General features: G+C 39.8%; 1 protein-coding gene across 1 annotated transcript in view; it reads left to right on the top strand.

Moving 5' to 3' along the window:
- Window positions 1-24,316, top strand: part of LOC139767502 (UDP-N-acetylglucosamine transporter-like) — an 86,775-nt gene that overhangs the window by 36,633 nt on the left and 25,826 nt on the right. The window contains exons 4-8 of the mRNA XM_071696929.1: window positions 1,823-1,945; window positions 6,578-6,860; window positions 7,264-7,379; window positions 15,941-16,194; window positions 16,741-16,847. Coding sequence (XP_071553030.1) covers window positions 1,823-1,945; window positions 6,578-6,860; window positions 7,264-7,379; window positions 15,941-16,194; window positions 16,741-16,847 — 883 coding nt within the window. The remainder of the gene's footprint in view (window positions 1-1,822; window positions 1,946-6,577; window positions 6,861-7,263; window positions 7,380-15,940; window positions 16,195-16,740; window positions 16,848-24,316) is intronic.

Raw genomic sequence — 24,316 nt, 5'->3', positions numbered from 1 at the left:
CAGGATTCATAGTTTATTTTCTGTTTTGATTGATAGAATTCAGTGTATAGTATGTATATTATAATGTTTTATATTTCCTGGTACATGTATTCTGTAGTTTTTCACTGGTATATTGTTTGGTACTGTCTTACAAATAATGAATCCCTGTTATCTTCATTAGTTGCATTATTTGATTTACACGTTTCTTATTTATATGACTGTTTTCAAGAACATAATTTGCATGTATTGAGATGTCCCTTTAAACAGACATGCTGACATCATGCACTCCTGCAGACCCACCCTCACCTCACACATGCGCCATGGGTCATACATGTGTTGAAAATCCTAATTGACCAGTCAACAACACGATGGCCCCTATTCTTCAGAAATTTAACTTCAGCCTCATGTACCCTAGCCACTTTGTTGCACTTCATCTTGTGCAAGGCTTTCACCACCTCTCATCTCACCAAGCCATTGTCCAGACTTACTTCCCGTACCTCCTTGACTAAAACATTCCACTTCTGCCATCCTGTCATCGAAACTTATTTAACAATCCTTCAGAATACTCGCGTCATTTCCTTTACACCTCATTTCTGCATGTTACTACTTCCCATTTTCCCCTTTGCCAATATTCCCATTTGTTCTCTTTTTTCATATTATTAACATCCTTTCAGACTTTTTTTATTCTTTGTCGGGTTTACTGATACTCATTCACCCCAACTCTAATTTGCTCTATTTTTCAACCCATGCACGTTCCTGTTAACCACGTACTGCTTTCTCCTATGCATCTCTGCCACTGGCACTTCTTCCAAGCAAATGATATCTATACGCCTCCCTTTTTAGTTTCGCTAGCAACTTGATTTTGTCATCCCACCACTCCCTACCTTGTGTCTCCTGCCCTCCTCCAACTTTTTACATGCCACACACTTCTCTTGCACATTTAAACAGTGCTTTTATCACCATTTGCCATTCTACATTTAGTTTCTTCTGGTATCTCATGTCACAAGCCTTTTTTCCAAGCTTACTTTCTTTCAGAACCCTCTTCTTCCCCATATCTTTTTGTGAAACCTATTGGCATAATATTTAATTGTTTTTACTTTTTCATTTACCATGTAGATTAATTTTTGGTAAAGAATTTTAGTATTTTAACAGTTTTCTTGCATTAGGGACAGTTTTTCAAGAACACTTCCTTTCCGTAATGCAGGGGATGGCTTTACAATACAGTAACATGTTTATCGTCTCTGTATATGATGTTGACAAATCATGATGTAAATTTTGTTCAGTCATATCCTCCATTTTCACTTGAGTTAGCTTGATAACATACAAGGGAATTAGAAATATGATGACTTTTTAATCTGCTATGATCATTATCAAATCCTGTCAAAGAGATGGAGCTGTGGCAACCTTGTAATTGCGTTTTTGATGATTTAATTGTATGGATAACCAAGAGAATTTTGTGATTAAAAACACAGATAATTGATACTGAAGTGTAATTATGTAGTTTAAGGTTTGTCCAATAAAGCCCTTTTACCTCGGCCAGTGAAACAAGAAACCTTCATCTATTTTTATGAGTTTGCCATTTTCCATATTAGTAAGGTGGCATCACAAGCAAATGAAGAAATTGCCTCGTTTGCTTACATCCACTCTCTGGCCCTCATGCATAATGTGCTTAAACCAGAGTTCCCTTTGCACAAGCAGGCCCCCTAGGACCTGTCCATGATTCACTGCTTTATATCCTTTATTTAAGCCATTAGTTGGAACAGGAATCTCCATATTTTAGGTTTATAAGATTACCGGCCTTCAGTCATAAGCATTTGTAATTATGAATCCTCATTCTCCTCAGGTGACGTATCAGTTGAAAATCCTGACAACGGCCATATTCTCATGGGTAATGCTTGGCAAGCGCCTCAGTCCCATCCACTGGCTGTCGCTCTGCCTGCTTATGCTGGGTGTCTCCCTGGTTCAGGTAGGTAGCACTAATACGTCTTGGTTATTCACTTTGATATTGTTGTCACACTTTACCTGTGTTTTGAGAGATGAGATTACATCTGGCAGGTATTAGCAGACTCAGCTTGGAAGTGGTAAAACCACATCTACAGGAAAAGTATATAGCATCATTAAGAACTTTCTTACTCCGGAGAAGCCTACTTTACCTTACTCCCGTGAGGGGCGTTGCCTTGAGGTTGAAGTAACTAAATAAAATGGGTTCTAGGGTAACAGAGTAATAATAATGATACACTTGTAGGGTAACAGAGTAATAATAATGATACACATGTAGGGTAACAGGGTAATAATAATGATACACTTACCTTGAGTTACGTGAGTTGCATCACTATCTGTGGAACACGCTAAAGTTAGGAGCATCTGCCAGTAACATTTGTAACTTGCATCTCTCTCCAGCACCCTTTAATCATACATGTAATTTTATCTTTGGCCCTAAGCCTTCGTCACCACCACATCACTACATACAGTAAACAACCTTAGGAGAGTAGAATGTTGTCCTATGTCACTTGCCGCAGCAAATCGGTCGTGCCTTCCAGTAGTCATATTACAGATGTGTTTTCTTGTCTGTGAGAAGTTCAAACAAGACTTTCATAAGTATGATTACAGCAAATGGTTAAGTGAGTCTTCTAGCTAGTTTTTACAGCCAGTTTGTATTTCATAAACATTTCAGGTTGACTTTCCCAAGTACCAGAGTTAGAAAAATTTACAAATTTTTTCAATGTACGAGATCTTTCTGGAGCCTTCACTTAAAAATTCATGATATCCTATTTGTAATGTGATTTTTATTCTAGTGGATGTGAGTGCAGAAAGGTTGACAAAGAAGATATATGTGTCAGAGATGGAGGGAACAATAGGAAGCGGGAGGCCAAATTGGAGGTGGAAGGATGGAGTGAAAAGGATTTTGAGGGATTGGGGCCTAAGCATTTAGGAGAGTGAAAGGCATGCAAGGGATGGAGTGAACTGGAATGATGTGGTAAACCAGGGTTGACATGCTGTCAATGGACTGAACCAGGGCATGTGAAACATCTGGGGTAAACTATGGAAAGGTCTGTGGGGCCTGGATGTGGGTATGGAGTTGTGGTTTTGGTGCATTACACATGATAGCTGGAAACTGTGAACGAATGTGGCCTTTTTTGTCTGTTTTACTGGTGCTACCTCACTGACACTGGGTGGGGATGTTGTTTCCTGTCAGGCAGGGGGTTGCCAGGAATGGATGAAGGGAAGCTAGTATGAATATGTACATGTATATATATGGTCCAATCTTGGCCATCTCATATGTGTTTTATTTATTTTATTTTATTTATCCCTGGGGATAGGGGAGAAAGAATACTTCCCACGTATTCCCTGCGTGTCGTAGAAGGCGAATAAAAGGGCAGGGAGTGGGGGGCTGGAAATCCTCCCCTCTCAATTTTTTTTTAATTTCCCAAAAGAAGGAACAGAGAAGGGGGCCAGGTGAGGATATTCCCTCAATGGCCCAGTCCTCTGTTCTTAACGCTACCTCGCTAACGCGGGAAATGGCGAATAGTTTGAAAAAAAAAAAAATTATTTATTTATTTTGCTTTGTCGCTGTCTCCCGCGTTAGCGAGGTAGCGCAAGGAAACAGACGAAAGAATGGCCCAACCCGCCCACATACACATGTATATACATACATGTCCACACACGCACAATATACATACCTATACGTCTCAATTTACACATATATATACACACACAGACATATACATATATACACATGTACATAATTCATACTGTCTGCCTTTATTTGTTCCCATCGCCACCTCGCCACACATAGAATAACAACCCCCTCCTCCCTCATGTGTGCGAGGTAGCGCTAGGAAAAATACCAAAGGCCCCATTCGTTCACACTCAGTCTCTAGCTGTCATGTAATAATGCACAGAAACCGTCAGCTCCCTTTCCACATCCAGGCCCCACACACTTTGCATGGTTTACCCCAGACGCTTCACATGCCCTGGTTCAATCCATTGACAGCACATCTACCCCGGTATACCACATCGTTCCAATTCACTCTATTCCTTGCACGCCTTTCACCCTCCTGCATGTTCAGGCCCCAGTCACTCAAAATCTTTTTCACTCCATCTTTCCACCTCCAATTTGGTCTCCCACTTCTCCTCGTTCCCTCCACCTCTGACACATATATCCTCTTGGTCAATCTTTCCCCAGTCATTCTCTCCATGTGACCAACCCATCTCAAAACACCCTCTTCTGCTCTCAACCACACTCTTTTTATTTCCACACATCTCTCTCACCCTTACATTACTTACTCGATCAAACCATCTCACACCACATATTGTCCTATCCATAGCCCACGCCTCGCAACCATACAACATTGTTGGAACCACTATTCCTTCAAACATACCCATTTTTGCTTTCTGAGATAATGTTCTCGACTTCCAAACATTCTTCAAGGCTCCCAGAATTTTCGCCCCCTCCCCCACCCTATGATTCACTTCCGCTTCCATGGTTCCATCCGCTGCCAGATCCACTCCCAGATATCTAAAACACTTCACTTCCTCCAGCTTTTCTCCATTCAAACTTACCTCCCAGTTGACTTGACCCTCAACCCTACTGTATCTAATAACCTTGCTCTTATTCACATTTACTCTTAACTTTCTTCTTTCACACACTTTACCAAACTCAGTCACCAGCTTCTGCAGTTTCTTACATGAATCAGCCACCAGTGCTGTATCATCAGCAAACAACAACTGACTCACTTCCCAAGCTCTCTCATCCACAACAGACTGCATACTTGCCCCTCTTTCCAAAACTCTTGCATTCACCTCCCTAGCAACCCCATCCATAAACAAATTAAACAACCATGGAGACATCACACACCCCTGCCGCAAACCTACATTCACTGAGAACCAATCACTTTCCTCTCTTCCTGCACGTACACATGCCTTACATCCTTGATAAAAACTTTTCACTGCTTATAACAACTTGCCTCCCACACCATATATTCTTAAAACCTTCCACAGAGCATCTCTATCAACTCTATCATATGCCTTCTCCAGATCCATAAATGCTACATACAAATCCATTTGTTTTTCTAAGTATTTCTCACATACATTCTTCAAAGCAAACACCTGATCCACACATCCTCTACCACATCTGAAACCACACTGCTCTTCCCCAATCTGATGCTCTGTACATGCCTTCACCCTCTCAATCAATACCCTCCCATATAATTTCCCAGGAATACTCAACAAACTTATACCTCTGTAATTTGAGCACTCACTCTTATCCCCTTTGCCTTTGTACGATGGCACTATGCAAGCATTCCGCCAATCCTCAGGCACCTCACCATGAACCATACATACATTAAATAACCTTACCAACCAGTCAACAATACAGTCACCCCCTTTTTTTAATAAATTCCACTGCAATACCATCCAAACCTGCTGTTTTGCCGGCTTTCATCTTCCATAAAGCTTTTACTACCTCTTCTCTATTTACCAAATCATTTTCCCTAACCCTCTCACTTTGCACACCACCTCGACACCCCACATCTGCCACTCTATCATCAAACACATTCAACAAACCTTCAAAATACTCACTCCATGTCATTCTCACATCACCACTACTTGTTGTCACCTCCCCATTAGCCCCCTTCACTGAAGTTCCCATTTGCTCCCTTGTCTTACGCACTTTATTTACCTCCTTCCAAAACATCTTTTTATTCTCCCTGAAATTTAGTGATACTCTCTTATACATATGACATACACAGACATATGCATATATACACATGTACATATTCATACATGCTGCCTTCATCCATGCCTGCTGCCACCCTGCCACACCTAAAATGGCACCCCCCTCCCCCATGTGTGCATGAAGTAGCACTAGGAAAAGACAACAAAGGCCACATTCATTCACACTCAGTCTCCTGCTGTCATGTGTAATGCACCGAAACCACAGCTCCCTTTCTACATCCACGCCCCACAAAACTTTCCATGGTTTACCCCAGACGCTTCACATGCTCTGGTCCAATCCATTGACAGCATGGCGACCCCAGTATACCACGTTGTTCCAATTGACTCTATTCCTTGCACGCCTTCCACCCTCCTGTATGTTCAGGCCCCAATCACTCAAAATCTTTTTCATTCCATCCTTCCACCTCCAATTTGGTCTCCCACTTCTCCTCGTTCCCTCCACCTCTGACACTTATATCCTCTTTGTCAGTGTTTCCTCGCTCATTCTCTCCATGTGACCAAACCATATCAATACACCCTCTTCTGCTCTCTCAACCACACTTTTTATTACATCTCTCTTACCCTTTCATTACTTACTCGATCAAACCCCCTCACACCACATATTATCCTCAAACATCACATTTCCATCACATCCACCCTCCTCCACACAACCTTATGTATAGCCCATGTCTCACAACCATATAACATTGTTGGAACCACTATTCCTTCGAACTTGCCCATTTTTGCTCTCCGAGATAATGCTCTCACCTTCCACACATTCTTCAATGCTCCCCCACCCTGTATAGTAGGTTTTTTTTCCATTTTCTGTGGTAAATACATTGATTTATATAGTAAGTTTTTCTTTTTCTTTTTTTCTATTAAGGTGGAAGGAAGTAACAGTAATGGAAGTACAACCAAGATTCATTCAGAGGTGGAAGTGCTAGAAGGAGCTGATTCCGTTATACTCGGAGGATCTGAAGATGGTGCGGGTTTTCCACCCTCTGATGTACATAATGAAGCTCACCCTAACACTGAAGTGTCACGACTTTTAGGAATTTTCGCAGTTTTTGTATCTTGTATTTCTAGTGGATTTTCAGGGGTATATTTTGAACGTCTCGTGAAGAGAGGAACACAACCGTCACTTATAATCAGAAACATTCAACTTGGTAAGTTGTCATTCTTGATCAGGACTCTTTATCAGCATCATTTGGTTAGGCTAGCATTAGATGACATACAGTGTATAAATTGTAGATCCTTGAGTGCATCCATTTGTGAGCTTTTAACGTTGGTTTACTACATTGGTAGCTTTTTGTCATGAGGTAATTTTGATATCCACTTCACCCATTTTGTTATGAATAACTTTAGCTTTTTATTTTACCAGCATCCCTCTTTTGCATTCATATGGTGAAAATACCAGATCACTCCGTATGTGACAAACTTCATCACTAGTTGCTACCATGCAATGTGTCATAGTATGCCCTGATTTTTCTTTACTGTAGTAAGTACTTTATTGTTAGAGAAAAAAAGATCTCGTATAAGGAAATCTAATGAATTGTGATATCATTTCAGGGATGTTTTCAATTGCATTTGCTGTAGTTGCGGTAAGCAGTGATAGCACGGCCATTTGGGAAGGTGGTTTCTTCCAAGGATACTCAATTACCACTTGGATGGTTGTTCTCATTCAGGTCAGTTGACAAAAACAGAGCATTTGGAAGTTGCCAGGGTTATGTTTTGAACTCGAAGAACATTTTCTTATCGTATCATCAGTTACTTACTAGATGGAGGAAACGCCAGTTGCTGTAATTGCGAAGGATGGCTCACTTTGATTGGCATAGAAGAACTCATTTTCATCAATTTATGTTATTTTTGTTACACGTGTAAGAAACTGAGGGAGCAAGGAGAGAGTGTAAATCTGAGGGAGATGTGGAAGGATGGAATGAAGAGGCTTTGGTATATTAGGGTCTTGATATTCTGAAGGATAAGAGGCATGTATTGGCTTGCAAGAATTGGAGTGGTGGTGTATTGTTGGGGTGGTATCACGCTGTTAATTGGCTGCACCAGTTTTTTTTTTTTTTTTTTTTTTGTCTCCCGCGTTTGCGAGGTAGCGCAAGGAAACAGACAAAAGAAATGGCCCAACCCACCCCCATACACATGTATATACATACGTCCACACACGCAAATATACATACCTACACAGCTTTCCATGGTTTACCCCAGACGCTTCACATGCCCTGATTCAATCCACTGACAGCACGTCAACCCCGGTATACTACATCGATCCAATTCACTCTATTCCTTGCCCTCCTTTCACCCTCCTGCATGTTCAGGCCCCGATCACACAAAATCTTTTTCACTCCATCTTTCCACCTCCAATTTGGTCTCCCACTTCTCGTTCCCTCCACCTCCGACACATATATCCTCTTGGTCAATCTTTCCTTACTCATTCTCTCCATGTGCCCAAACCATTTCAAAACACCCTTTTCTGCTCTCTCAACCACACTCTTTTTATTTCCACACATCTCTCTTACCCTTACGTTACTTACTCGATCAAACCACCTCACACCACACATTGTCCTCAAACATCTCATTTCCAGCACATCCATCCTCCTGCGCACAACTCTATCCATAGCCCATGCCTCGCAACCATACAACATTGTTGGAACCACTATTCCTTCAAACATACCCATTTTTGCTTTCTGAGATAATGTTCTCGACTTCCACACGTTCTTCAAGGCTCCCAGGATTTTCGCCCCCTCCCCCACCCTATGATCCACTTCCGCTTCCATGGTTCTATCTGCTGCCAGATCCACTCCCAGATATCTTAAACACTTTACTTCCTCCAGTTTTTCTCCATTCAAACTTACCTCCCAATTGACTTGACCCTCAACCCTACTGTACCTAATAACCTTGCTCTTATTCACATTTACTCTTAACTTTCTTCTTTCACTCACTTTACCAAACTCAGTCACCAGCTTCTGCAGTTTCTCACATGAATCAGCCACCAGCGCTGTATCATCAGCGAACAACAACTGACTCACTTCCCAAGCTCTCTCATCCCCAACTGACTTCATACTTGCCCCTCTTTCCAAAACTCTTGCATTTACCTCCCTAACAACCCCATCCATAAACAAATTAAACAACCATGGAAACATCACACACCCCTGCCGCAAACCTACATTCACTGAGAACCAATCACTTTCCTCTCTTCCTACACGTACACATGCCTTACATCCTCGATAAAAACTTTTCACTGCTTCTAACAACTTGCCTCCCACACCATATATTCTTAATACCTTCCACAGAGCATCTCTATCAACTCTTTCATATGCCTTCTCCAGATCCATAAATGCTACATACAAATCCATTTGCTTTTCTAAGTATTTCTCACATACATTCTTCAAAGCAAACACCTGATCCACACATCCTCTACCACTTCTGAAACCACACTGCTCTTCCCCAATCTGATGTTCTGTACATGCCTTCACCCTCTCAATCAATACTGTCCCGTATAATTTCCCAGGAATACTCAACAAACTTATACCTCTGTAATTTGAGCACTCACTCTTATCCCCTTTGCCTTTGTACAATGGCACTATGCACGCATTCCGCCAATCCTCTGGCACCTCACCATGAACCATACATACATTAAATAACCTTACCAACCAGTCAATAATATAGTCACCCCCTTTTTTAATAAATTCCACTGCAATACCATCCAAACCTGCTGCCTTGCCGGCTTTCATCTTCCGCAAAGCTTTTACTACCTCTTCTCTGTTTACCAAATCATTTTCCCTAACCCTCTCACTTTGCACACCACCTCGACCAAAACACCCTATATCTGCCACTCTATCATCAAACACATTCAACAAACCTTCAAAATACTCACTCCATCTCCTTCTCACATCACCACTACTTGTTATCACCTCCCCATTTGTGCCCTTCACTGAAGTTCCCATTTGCTCCCTTGTCTTACGCACTTTATTTACCTCCTTCCAAAACATCTTTTTATTCTCCCTGAAATTTAGTGATACTCTCTTATACATATGACATACACAGACATATGCATATATACACATGTACATATTCATACATGCTGCCTTCATCCATGCCTGCTGCCACCCTGCCACACCTAAAATGGCACCCCCCTCCCCCATGTGTGCATGAAGTAGCACTAGGAAAAGACAACAAAGGCCACATTCATTCACACTCAGTCTCCTGCTGTCATGTGTAATGCACCGAAACCACAGCTCCCTTTCTACATCCACGCCCCACAAAACTTTCCATGGTTTACCCCAGACGCTTCACATGCTCTGGTCCAATCCATTGACAGCATGGCGGGTCCAGTATACCACGTTGTTCCAATTGACTCTATTCCTTGCACGCCTTCCACCCTCCTGTATGTTCAGGCCCCAATCACTCAAAATCTTTTTCATTCCATCCTTCCACCTCCAATTTGGTCTCCCACTTCTCCTCGTTCCCTCCACCTCTGACACTTATATCCTCTTTGTCAGTGTTTCCTCGCTCATTCTCTCCATGTGACCAAACCATATCAATACACCCTCTTCTGCTCTCTCAACCACACTTTTTATTACATCTCTCTTACCCTTTCATTACTTACTCGATCAAACCCCCTCACACCACATATTATCCTCAAACATCACATTTCCATCACATCCACCCTCCTCCACACAACCTTATGTATAGCCCATGTCTCACAACCATATAACATTGTTGGAACCACTATTCCTTCGAACTTGCCCATTTTTGCTCTCCGAGATAATGCTCTCACCTTCCACACATTCTTCAATGCTCCCCCACCCTGTATAGTAGGTTTTTTTTTCCATTTTCTGTGGTAAATACATTGATTTATATAGTAAGTTTTTCTTTTTCTTTTTTTCTATTAAGGTGGAAGGAAGTAACAGTAATGGAAGTACAACCAAGATTCATTCAGAGGTGGAAGTGCTAGAAGGAGCTGATTCCGTTATACTCGGAGGATCTGAAGATGGTGCGGGTTTTCCACCCTCTGATGTACATAATGAAGCTCACCCTAACACTGAAGTGTCACGACTTTTAGGAATTTTCGCAGTTTTTGTATCTTGTATTTCTAGTGGATTTTCAGGGGTATATTTTGAACGTCTCGTGAAGAGAGGAACACAACCGTCACTTATAATCAGAAACATTCAACTTGGTAAGTTGTCATTCTTGATCAGGACTCTTTATCAGCATCATTTGGTTAGGCTAGCATTAGATGACATACAGTGTATAAATTGTAGATCCTTGAGTGCATCCATTTGTGAGCTTTTAACGTTGGTTTACTACATTGGTAGCTTTTTGTCATGAGGTAATTTTGATATCCACTTCACCCATTTTGTTATGAATAACTTTAGCTTTTTATTTTACCAGCATCCCTCTTTTGCATTCATATGGTGAAAATACCAGATCACTCCGTATGTGACAAACTTCATCACTAGTTGCTACCATGCAATGTGTCATAGTATGCCCTGATTTTTCTTTACTGTAGTAAGTACTTTATTGTTAGAGAAAAAAAGATCTCGTATAAGGAAATCTAATGAATTGTGATATCATTTCAGGGATGTTTTCAATTGCATTTGCTGTAGTTGCGGTAAGCAGTGATAGCACGGCCATTTGGGAAGGTGGTTTCTTCCAAGGATACTCAATTACCACTTGGATGGTTGTTCTCATTCAGGTCAGTTGACAAAAACAGAGCATTTGGAAGTTGCCAGGGTTATGTTTTGAACTCGAAGAACATTTTCTTATCGTATCATCAGTTACTTACTAGATGGAGGAAACGCCAGTTGCTGTAATTGCGAAGGATGGCTCACTTTGATTGGCATAGAAGAACTCATTTTCATCAATTTATGTTATTTTTGTTACACGTGTAAGAAACTGAGGGAGCAAGGAGAGAGTGTAAATCTGAGGGAGATGTGGAAGGATGGAATGAAGAGGCTTTGGTATATTAGGGTCTTGATATTCTGAAGGATAAGAGGCATGTATTGGCTTGCAAGAATTGGAGTGGTGGTGTATTGTTGGGGTGGTATCACGCTGTTAATTGGCTGCACCAGTTTTTTTTTTTTTTTTTTTTTTGTCTCCCGCGTTTGCGAGGTAGCGCAAGGAAACAGACAAAAGAAATGGCCCAACCCACCCCCATACACATGTATATACATACGTCCACACACGCAAAATATACATACCTACACAGCTTTCCATGGTTTACCCCAGACGCTTCACATGCCCTGATTCAATCCACTGACAGCACGTCAACCCCGGTATACTACATCGATCCAGTTCACTCTATTCCTTGCCCTCCTTTCACCCTCCTGCATGTTCAGGCCCCGATCACACAAAATCTTTTTCACTCCATCTTTCCACCTCCAATTTGGTCTCCCACTTCTCGTTCCCTCCACCTCCGACACATATATCCTCTTGGTCAATCTTTCCTTACTCATTCTCTCCATGTGCCCAAACCATTTCAAAACACCCTTTTCTGCTCTCTCAACCACACTCTTTTTATTTCCACACATCTCTCTTACCCTTACGTTACTTACTCGATCAAACCACCTCACACCACACATTGTCCTCAAACATCTCATTTCCAGCACATCCATCCTCCTGCGCACAACTCTATCCATAGCCCATGCCTCGCAACCATACAACATTGTTGGAACCACTATTCCTTCAAACATACCCATTTTTGCTTTCCGAGATAATGTTCTCGACTTCCACACGTTCTTCAAGGCTCCCAGGATTTTCGCCCCCTCCCCCACCCTATGATCCACTTCCGCTTCCATGGTTCTGTCTGCTGCCAGATCCACTCCCAGATATCTTAAACACTTTACTTCCTCCAGTTTTTCTCCATTCAAACTTACCTCCCAATTGACTTGACCCTCAACCCTACTGTACCTAATAACCTTGCTCTTATTCACATTTACTCTTAACTTTCTTCTTTCACTCACTTTACCAAACTCAGTCACCAGCTTCTGCAGTTTCTCACATGAATCAGCCACCAGCGCTGTATCATCAGCGAACAACAACTGACTCACTTCCCAAGCTCTCTCATCCCCAACTGACTTCATACTTGCCCCTCTTTCCAAAACTCTTGCATTTACCTCCCTAACAACCCCATCCATAAACAAATTAAACAACCATGGAAACATCACACACCCCTGCCGCAAACCTACATTCACTGAGAACCAATCACTTTCCTCTCTTCCTACACGTACACATGCCTTACATCCTCGATAAAAACTTTTCACTGCTTCTAACAACTTGCCTCCCACACCATATATTCTTAATACCTTCCACAGAGCATCTCTATCAACTCTTTCATATGCCTTCTCCAGATCCATAAATGCTACATACAAATCCATTTGCTTTTCTAAGTATTTCTCACATACATTCTTCAAAGCAAACACCTGATCCACACATCCTCTACCACTTCTGAAACCACACTGCTCTTCCCCAATCTGATGTTCTGTACATGCCTTCACCCTCTCAATCAATACTGTCCCGTATAATTTCCCAGGAATACTCAACAAACTTATACCTCTGTAATTTGAGCACTCACTCTTATCCCCTTTGCCTTTGTACAATGGCACTATGCACGCATTCCGCCAATCCTCTGGCACCTCACCATGAACCATACATACATTAAATAACCTTACCAACCAGTCAATAATATAGTCACCCCCTTTTTTAATGAATTCCACTGCAATACCATCCAAACCTGCTGCCTTGCCGGCTTTCATCTTCCGCAAAGCTTTTACTACCTCTTCTCTGTTTACCAAATCATTTTCCCTAACCCTCTCACTTTGCACACCACCTCGACCAAAACACCCTATATCTGCCACTCTATCATCAAACACATTCAACAAACCTTCAAAATACTCACTCCATCTCCTTCTCACATCACCACTACTTGTTATCACCTCCCCATTTGTGCCCTTCACTGAAGTTCCCAGGGTTTTAGTGCATTATATATAACTACCAGAGACTGGATATATGTAAATGAGGCCATTTTGTGTCTGTACCAGATGCTACTTTGTGAGGGCAGAAAATGAAAATATGTTTAAAGGAAATACTTTACTTCAAGTTTCCAAATAATGTTACCTTTTATCAATTAAAACATTTCTTATTACGGATAGTTATAGAATACTTATAAAGTATTTAAAGCATTGATATTGTGTAAGAAATATTTCCAGTAAGATATCTTGAAGAAACTTCCTTGTACCCAGCTAATTCTTGTATTCAGCATTGCGTATAGAAAGTGGACCTATTCATTCCTGGTAGAATTATTAATATTGTTAAGCATTTAATTTGGCATGATCCTTTGTTCCAAGAACTTTCAAAGTGAATAATGACCTCTTCAGGGGTTAACGCCCTTCGAGGTCAGCTTTAGAAACATAAAGGAAGGTGCATTGATACATTTCCCTTTTAGATGAATTGCATGCACACTTCAGCCAATCAGAGCAACTTCGCTCATCACAAAACATTTGAAGCCAGGCCCAAACACCAGCATCCTTTAATGCTTGTTTGCCAGTGGTGTCTTAGCTATGTCTCTTCTTTGTATATCAAGTGACTGTTTCTACATCTATCTCATTCTTGTATCTCCCCTGATGATATGATCGTTACATGAAAGTGCACTTAGGAACTTATCGTGTTTCATTTTCTTTGTAGTTATATTCACGTACTAGATCACATGCACCACTGTGACCTCTTGCAACAATTTTAGTGTGTATGTGTTTTGATACATAATTTGATGGAGCTGTGGGACGTGTGAGGTAGGGGTAAGCTTTTTATTTCTTTATGGATGTTGGTGGTTATCTATAGAGCTGTTTAGGTGGAAAGAGTCTATTGCTTTTGGATAGCACTGAGTGCTGAGCATGATGAGACGGGACTCTGTTGGGAGGGTCTTTGTTTCATTATGGACAAGTTGAGTGAGTGTGGTTGCTCGACAGCTAGTGATTGTTCCAAGTTCATGATTTCATGTGGATTGCAGCTTTGTTATGTTTTGAATTTGGCGAAAATAGAAGACCAGAGAGGTGAGGCACAGTTTAAAGTGAAGCAGATGAATTGTATGTATGAGATGTTGAGGGATTCATTTTCTTTAGTTGTATTTTGCCAGAATTATAACCCCTTATCAAATTTCTCATGGCTCATGTCTTGAAGAAAGTCCTTCCATTGATCATGGAATTTAATACAGTTGTTTTTGATATTTTCCAGACAATATTTCCATCCATTTTTATTTTACCGTCATCTGTGCTGCAATTTAGGTATCGCATTTGTTCCACAGAGCAAGCTTTTAGTTGATCATTGGAACAACTCTAAAAACAAAACATTATAATGAAAGTGATCTCTTCTTCCTATGGTACTGATCCTTGAATTCAGTCCGAGAAATTATACTGGTGTAGAAAGCACATTGATGTAGCTCGGCAGATCAGAAACTACTGTAAGCGAAGGTTGCTCATTAGAAGCATGTCAGACAGCATCCAAAAATTACCTGCGTCTCATACGGGCTGTACCTTGCCAAGCCAATCAAATTCAACCTCTAAGTTGCATTTCTTCTGTCCTGGCCCAACTGCAGAACTCATTCCCACATTTACACGTTTGCATTAGCAAAAGATCAAAAGATGGTTTCATTTCTACTCATCCAGTCTTGCGGTCTTGTATAATATACCAAAATCAGAGTCTTTCATCCCTCTATTTATGTCATTTCTGTAGATCTGTATGCATTATCCATTTACCTTTTATTTACTGCCTAGGTAGGGGAAATGATGCACTACCTCCCATGGCATTTTGATGGTTACTAACTAGCTGAGTTGAAAAACTATATGCAAAAGATAGGGAAACATCTTCTGAGGTGCCAGTTGTTGCTTCCTGACTGTTCTCGGGGATTTTAGATCCTCCACACCATGTACGGGACACTCACAGTCAACTGCTCGGGGCTTCCCGTACTGTACATAGCACATCAGCAGTCAGTGGGTTAAATTTTATGGTTCAGAAAGTTGCACATCAGCAGTCTGTGGGTTAAATTTTATGGTTCAGAAAGTTGGGGAAAAGCAGTATGGCGGTAGTCAGTTGTTTGCTTAGTATCATGAATCAATACTTAATAATTACATTGTAAGGATATTTTAGGATTCTTAGAATAGTTTAATTGTCTTCCAAATTTTTTTTAGTCAATTTGAATTATGTACTTGGATATTTCATCTAAAATGAGAAATATTTTCAGGCCTTTGGTGGACTTATTGTGTCAGTAGCAATGAAGTATGCGGACAACATCCTGAAAGGATTTGCTACGTCGCTGTCCATTATCATGTCGTCTCTAGTCTCCTGGTTGGTCTTAGGAGACGCAGCCCCATCCACACAGTTTGTTATTGGAGCATCAATTGTTATATCATCAACAGTACTCTATGGTCTCACCCCTCAGAGAAATGTCTATGCTGGAGGTACTCAGCACTCATCAATCGACAGCCCTCATAAGGTGTAAGACATGTTTTGTTTGGGTAGCTTGCTTGCGGTATTTTACTGTAAATCGGCGCAGCTTTATGGTGGCTGAACATGGCAGTTATATACAGGCAAGATCTATACTGTTCTCTTAGCAATATATTTTAACAAAATTTTTTTTGAAGTTGATGTCATGGAAGTTGAAGAGTATATAATTTATCCATTAATGATGACTGTTTACTGTGAACAATATAATGAAGTTTCATGTAATGAAATGGTTTTGACATCATCTTATACACTTTCTTGCAGTGGCAAATTACTAAGTACGGAAAATTAACCTTGTTTTAATAATAGTGGAATGAATGTTCCCAATAACTACAAATTCATTTGTATTCTTGTATCATTGAGGATACCCGAGACATTGTTCACATAATAATTTTCCCTTATTTTTCCTGTCTTATCTCTTTACAGATTTTTCATTTTATTTCTTTTTATCTTCTCATTCCTTTGAGTTTCATGCATGTATAATCACTTTGAATCTCCTTTATATGAACTTACTGAATATCATTGGCTTTTTCCATTTAGATTTGCAAGGATTGAATCAGAGGGAATGTGTGGGAGTAACTCCAACTGTAACTGTAGACCTCACTACTCCAATTACGTAGGAGTAATTCCCGTATTGCTGGGGATAGGTGAGAAAAAACTCTGCCCACATATTCCATAGCTGTCATAGAAGGCAACTAGAGGGGTGAAGTGTGGGTGGCCGGAAATTCTCCTTTCCTGTATTACTTTCCAAAAGAAAGAACAGAGCAAGTTTTCTCTGTAAGGCTCTTGTCATCTGTTCTTGGCTTTACCTCGCTCATGCGGGAAATGACAAGCATGTATGAAAAAAACTGTAACAGTAGACCGCACCAACTTCAGTTATGTTGGAATAACTCCAACTGTAACAGTAGACCTCATCTGCTAAAGTTATGTTCTGTCCTTTATTCAAAGCTTTTGTTTTGTTTGGTAGTTTACCTCACTTTTAGATATGAAAATATCTATAATCAGTTAGTTTTTCTGTATCCTGTGGAGTAGAAAATTGATTTATCAAAGCGTTATCCTTTTAGGTTGCTGTATTACACAGTGTGTAAGTTGTGTTCCCAATTCTCCAAGTTTGTTCAAAGGGAAATTTTCCGTACTGTATAGCGCTAATGACATAACTTGGCTACTTGTGTAAGAGTCTTCTACAGAGGTCTTATATTCACATCTCCAGCAGCCATAGAGTTAGCAGAGGTTTATATCCTAATAGTATTTACAATTTGAAATTAATATCTAGCATCAATTGTGGTTTGTGGTAGAAAACTGTATGTATATAGTTTTATTTGTTCATAACAGTGAACCTCAAAGAAGTAACTAAGACACATCAGGAGTTTATTAGCGTTGACACTTATGAGGAACGGTGAACCTCAAAGAAGTAACTAAGACGCATCATGAGTTTATTAGTGTTGACACTTATGAGGAGGTCAAATTACCTAAAAGTGGTTACCCCACCTTTCATGGCCGCATACTAAGATCTCCCCATTCATGGTTTAAATGGAGACAAGTCCATTAATCAGGATTGTTATGGTTAGCATTATCATCTGCAGATCACATGGACTCCTGTGTACGTAAGTCCCAGGCATGTCACACCACTTGACTGTACATCAGATTGTCCTTGCTGTTGAGAAAATGCATTCTTTATAGTTGGAACGTCTGAAGATCATTCTTGCTCTCCTGTTTGTAGGAATCAGCAGCGCTGATCATAGAGGGGAGTATATGGAATCTACAGTGTGCTGTCTCAAAGCTGTTTAAAAGCTAGGCTTTGACTTAGAGATTGATACGTCTATTAGGATTTTCTCTTGAAAGTGCTAAAGGCAATCATATCCATCTCGACTACCAAGTTCCCTTGAAGCTGAAGGCTGGGAAGGTGGGGGCCGGATTCTTTTCCCTATCTTGATGGTGTAAACTCTTTAGCCTGTCCGTCCTTGTTCTTTATTCCAGTCATGATTTGAGAGTGAAAGTATACTCTTCATGGTTTAGAAAATTCATGTACATTCTGAGCTGCCATATATTTCTGTCTTACTTTGATTAATATAGCTTCCAAAAAAATGCCCAGATGACAGCCTTTTAGTTTCAGATGCAAGGTTATTTTTTTTCAATGCAGCTGTCTCTTCTGTAGTTCCCATAGCTCAAATACTTAGAATTGACGTTAGTATCAGTTTTTTTTTTAGGCTAGAGTTGTATCTCGTGTTCCTTAAATTGTGACAGAAATCTTCATTTAAAAGTCCTTATTCAGAATTACGCTGAAATTGTAGAGCTAAGACAGAGGAACGTTATAATGTCTGTTTCTTTCTCAGTGCTTCTGGTACTTTCAACTCTGCCTCTCATGATTTGTCTGTAAAGGTGTGATCTGCCATATTTTAAAAGGCAGGTTTACACATCCTGAAACCTATTAGATTATTATTTTCATGTCATTTCTTTTTAGCCCCCCATATCTCTCGCTCTCTCTTTTAGGCTTTGCCTCGTCAGGAACTTGCGTTTGTGACTGAATCCTTCAGTATGAAAGAAAGGAAATGCATATATGAAAGAAAAGTTTCTGGAAATGTTTGATATCCACGTCAAGATAATGACATGGTGTGAATTTTGGGCGCTGCTAACCTTTTGTTCACAGTGGTTTGTTGACATGCTGAGAGTTTTCCCAGGAGTTTGGTTGAAGTCATGGTGTAGCATTGTAACAGTTAAAGCTGGATGACCTGTGTACTGTGAACGTAGAGTACATTTTTACAAAAAAATATTCATGTGGCAGTTGCTAAAACTATACCAATTTTTTTCTTCATGCTATTAAAATTCCTTTCCAAGGATTCATTGCCCTGTTGTTGATCAGGTCTTCAGTTTGCTAAAATTCTGGTAAACAAAAAGCTCTTTTAGTACATAATGTCATATTCTGTTGAGGATTATAGCCTCATTGTCATTGTAGATCAGTTCTATTTGTGTACCCCATCTTTTTGTCCTCTTAATGACAGTAATTGGAAATTCTCTACGGCTGCAAAGAATGGGGAAGAAAAAATCTGTTTTAGATATGAGAACAGTTTTATGTCCCCATTATGGGATTGGTCTCAAACTGTATAGCAATATACCCATTCTGTCTGTTTTGGGCTTTGTCATCAGGTGGCTATACTGAGCGAGGGTTTTGCTTTGTTATGGATATGAGGTTAAGGTAATAGGTTTGTGCTGAGATAGTTGGACAGATGAACTACTAATGGCAAGATTTTACGTGCCAGTTTCATTCACTTCGATAGCTTGCAGACCTAAGTTTGCTGATGAACTTGCCTTAACTAAAACTAACAGAAAGCTTTGATTTATGAAGAAAAAAAGCTCCATGGACATTTTGATTATTTCATCAGAAGAGAATTTAGCGTTGTCAATGTTGGAAAAATGATTTACGGTTCACTGAATTATGAATGTGCTACTTCTTAATTGTTAGAAATTTTATGCAGACTTTTTGATATTGTTTTGTATCACAAACCACAATTTTCATGTTTGGCATATATGAAACTAATTGCTTGGACTTATAGTAGATTCTCGTAACACTTTATTTTTGTTTGTTTTTTAGGGTTGTAACATTTTCCTATCTGATTTAATATTGAGTCGTGGATTTTTTACTAAGTATACTAATGTGACAGCTTCATGGGAAATCAGAATGCTGTAAAAACCTAAAAACCTCACTCAAAACTAACAAGAATATGAAATTTTTTGATCACATATGCATGCTTTATGTAAAAGTATTGTCATCTGAAATCAGTATAGAAATGCTAGATAATGATGTATCCAGCTCATTCAGAGCTAATTGCTAGGGCTGATGAATGTTAGATGTTGTAGGTTTAATGACATGACTTATTTGGATGGGTATCTTGTGCTGTGATTGTTTCATAAGGATATAAGTTTGAATTAATTGTACAAAATTAGAATTATTTCTCGTACTGGTGTCAGACGTGATGATACACTTGCCATATTTAGTGTTGAAAAAGTTGCACACTATATCACATTGCATATACGTTACCCTTTTCACTGACCTTAGTAATCATGTTAATCATCTTACAAGAGATATTGATGTTGAAAACTTTTCCAAAAGAGGGAACGGAGAAGGGGGCAAGTGAGGATATTCTCTCTAAGGCTCAGTCCTCTGTTCTCAACGCTACCTTGCTGATGTGGGAAATGGTGTATTTTGTATGAAAAAAAGAAATTAATGATCTTACAGGATGAGAAATATTAATGATGAAAACCTTTTGTAATCATATTAAGGAAGAATGGAGAGATAAAAGTGTTGGTAAGTGAGATGATGAATCGGGAAAAATGTGGGAGGAGTATGAAACAAAGGTAACTGAAAGCATAGATGGAAGTGCAGTGAATGTAGGTATGCAGTCACATGTGAATGAGGTGTTTAAAATGTTTAGAGAAATACTAGTAAAGGTTGTAGAATCAATAGTTGGATACAAGGTAGTGAGATACAGGAATAAGAAGGGTAATGCATAATGGACAGAAGAGATTAGGTATGCTGTGGAAGAGAAGAAAAAGATATGGTAGATTGCTCAGTAAGAATTTACCAGTGGGAGTTCAGCAAAGGAGGAGGGAAGAATACAAAATATGTAAGTGGAATGTTAAGAAGCTGATAGAGGAAAGCAAAGAAAGAGGAGATGAAGATTTTGGGAGAAAGTTAAATGAGAAGTTTTGGGATGATAAGAAACTATATTGGAAGGAGGTGGATGTAAGAGTGGAAATGTTAATGTGAGAAGTAAGGAAGGGGAAATGCTGAATCAAAAGGAGGAAGTGAAAGGAAGATGGAAAGAGTATTTTGAAGAACTGATGAATGTGGGAGAAGGGAAGGCAGTAATTGTTACATGCATGGGTATGGAGGAGAGAAGGGAGATCTGTGATAATAAAGTGTGGCTGAGAGAGCTGAGGGGGGTGTGCTGAAATTGTTTGGACATATGGAGAGAATGAGTGAAGAAAGGTTGACAAACAGAATATTTGTCAGAAGTTGAGGGAACAAAGAGAACGAGGAGACAAAATTAGAGATGGAAGGATGGAGTGAAAAGATATTTTGAGTGACCATAACCAGAACATGGAGAAGGGTAAAAGCCGTGCATGGGATAGAGTGAATTGGAACGATGTGGTATACAAGGGTCAACGTGTTGTCATTGGACTGAAGTAGGGCATGTGCAGTGTCTAGGGTAAACCATGAAAAGGTTTGTTGAGCCCAATTTTGGATAGAAAGCTGTGGTTTTGGTGCATTACACATAATGGATGTAAGCAGGTACGGCCTTTCTTTGTCTGTTCCTTGCGCTACCTCGCTAACTCTGGAAATGGAAGTCAGATGGGAAAAAGAAACTGATAAAAGATATTAATGATGAAAAACTTTGGTAATCATATTTTTTGTGACAAAAATACCAGATAATCCAGTGCACATACCTTAATGTGCTACTGGAGTACCTCGTATGCCTGGTAGTGGAACAGCAAGAATGAAAGTGTGTGTTTCACCCACTTGAGTTTTACTTTCATTTTATTTAGAAAATGTTTTCTTAGCTTAATGTAGTAAAAATTTTTGGAGATTTTTATTTTTTTACAATATTTGAGGATACCTAAAGCGCAGTGTGTGCCTTGGATATTAGTACCACTGCAGTGAAAACTTTTAAGTGTGTGAAGGAATGGAGTTAGTGGGATTTTGCACTTATCAGTCTGTTAATAGAACGTAGAGGATGCAGGTGTTATTAGTCATTAGATTAAGAAGTGTTGCTGGGAAGAGGTTTAGAGAAAGGGGATGCATATCCTTCCATTTGGCACCAGCTTATTAAAATGGGCAACAAATTATGGAACTAGGCAAGGGTTATTTCGCCTTAAAAGCTCAGCTGTCTCGTCCTCACAATACCTTCCTCTGGTGGGAAAGGTAAGGAACTGCAGAAGAAGAAGATTAAATGGATAAATAGGAAGTGGAATATGAATGACAGTCTGAAGTTGTGAATTTGATTAATATGATGTCTACCCTATTGTTTTGTTACCTGAATAGCTCGGTAAACACACATTATGGCATGTTACTTTGTGATGCCTGGTGAGCATGGGAGACACGTGTTGCGTTGTATTGCCTATTTAGCGTGGCAGACATATTACATTATGTCGCCTAGTTAGCATGGCAGCCACTTTTTATACTACGTTGTGTTGCCTGGTTGGCACGGCAGACACATATTACACTATGTTGTGTTGTGTTGCCCGGTTAGTATGGCAGGTACACATCATGTCATGCTACCGAGTGCTGCCTAATTAGCATGGCAGACACATGTTATGTCATGCTGCATTGCCTGCATTTAGGAATTACCAGTCAAATCAAAGATGCCAAGCAATCTATGATGTAGATCTAGGTGTACACATAGCTAGCTGAACTGTAGATGTTCTCATCACAGATTTGTCATATTGAGTAATGAATGGAAATCATACTTCCTCAGATGCATGAGCTTTTCCCGCCTTCTTCATACTTCTTCAGGTGTATGAGCTTTTGCCCAATTCTTGTGAATTGATACCTCATGACTTACGTTTTCTCTACTAATGCTGTAGTATGGCGAGTGGCTGTTGTTTTAACTCTGCATGTAAATGCGTTGTTGTAATCAGAGGGAAAGTTTGGCGTTGGTTTGGTGTTCTTAAATCCGTATTTAACCAGTAGAATAAGTGCTCAAAAGTGTCAGTTTGATTTCATTCATATATCAATTATAAAGTTATTTTGGGAAAATTTCACAAATATTCAAACATTATAGTTATGCATTAGGACAAAATAGATAATTGATATTAATGATTGTCAAAGACTGTTAAAAGTCACTTGATCTTACTAGAGAAATGTGGTATAGAGAGATTGCCAAAAATTTTCTTTTGTTGACAGGTAAATACACTTTTTCCTTTCCTTTATTTACAGACTCTGAGGGGTTTTGCCCATAAATATCTGCAATTTTTGGTATTTTTTGAGGGTAAGATTTGTTTGTTTATATTTATTTATTATACTTAATCATTGTTTCCTGCATCAGCGAGGTAGTGCCAAGAAACAGACAAAGAATGGCCCAACCACACATATATATGCATAAATACCCATACATGCACATATACATACATATACATATCAACATATACATACACAGACATTTTGTTATTTTTATTTATTATCCTTAAATGCTGTCTCCCGCGATAGCAAGGTAGTGCAAGGAAACAGATGGAAGAATGGCCCAACCCACCTACATACACATGGATATACATAAACACCCTCACACGCATATATGCATCTATTTATTATTTTTATACTTTGACGCTGTCTCACATTAGCGAGGTAGCACAAGGAAACAGATGAAAGAATGGCCCAACCCACCCTCATACACATGTATATACATAAACGCCCATACACACACATACACGTACCTATACATCTCAATGTATACATACATATGCATACACAGACATATATACACATGTACATATTCATACATGCTGCCTTCATCCATTCCCGCTGCCACCTCGCCATGCATGAAATGACAACCCCCTCCCCTGCATGCATGCAAGGTAGCACCAGGAAAAACAACAAAGGCCACATTCGTTCACACTCAGTCTCTAGCTGTCATGTATAATGCACGGAAACCACAGCTCCCTTTCCACATCCTGGCCCCACAAAACTTTCCATGGTTTACCTCAGATGCTTCACATGCTCTGGTTCAATCCATTGACAGCATGTCAAACCCAGTATACCACATCATTCCAATTCACTCTATTCTTTGCACGCCTTTCACCCTCGTGCATGTTTAGGCCCCAATCACTCAAAATCTTTTTAACTCCATCCTTCCACCTCCAGTTTGGTTTCCCTTTTCTCGTTCCCTCCACCTCTGACACATATATCCTCTTTGTCAATCTTTCCTCACTCATTCTCTCCATGTGACCAAACCATTTCAATACACCCTCTTCTGCTCTCTTGACCACACTCTTTTTATTACCACATCCTACTAAAATATATATATATATTTATAAGGGGATTTTAAGGCCTATAGATAAGTAATGAATTATTATTTTTTTCATATTCACTGGGTACCTGTTGGCTTTGGCAAGCATTGTGAGA

Source organism: Panulirus ornatus, chromosome 61, assembly GCF_036320965.1.
Source record: "Panulirus ornatus isolate Po-2019 chromosome 61, ASM3632096v1, whole genome shotgun sequence".
NCBI classification, from domain to species: Eukaryota; Metazoa; Arthropoda; class Malacostraca; order Decapoda; family Palinuridae; genus Panulirus; species Panulirus ornatus.
Note: the sequence above shows the minus strand (reverse complement) of the source record. Positions and strands in the feature narration are given on the sequence as shown.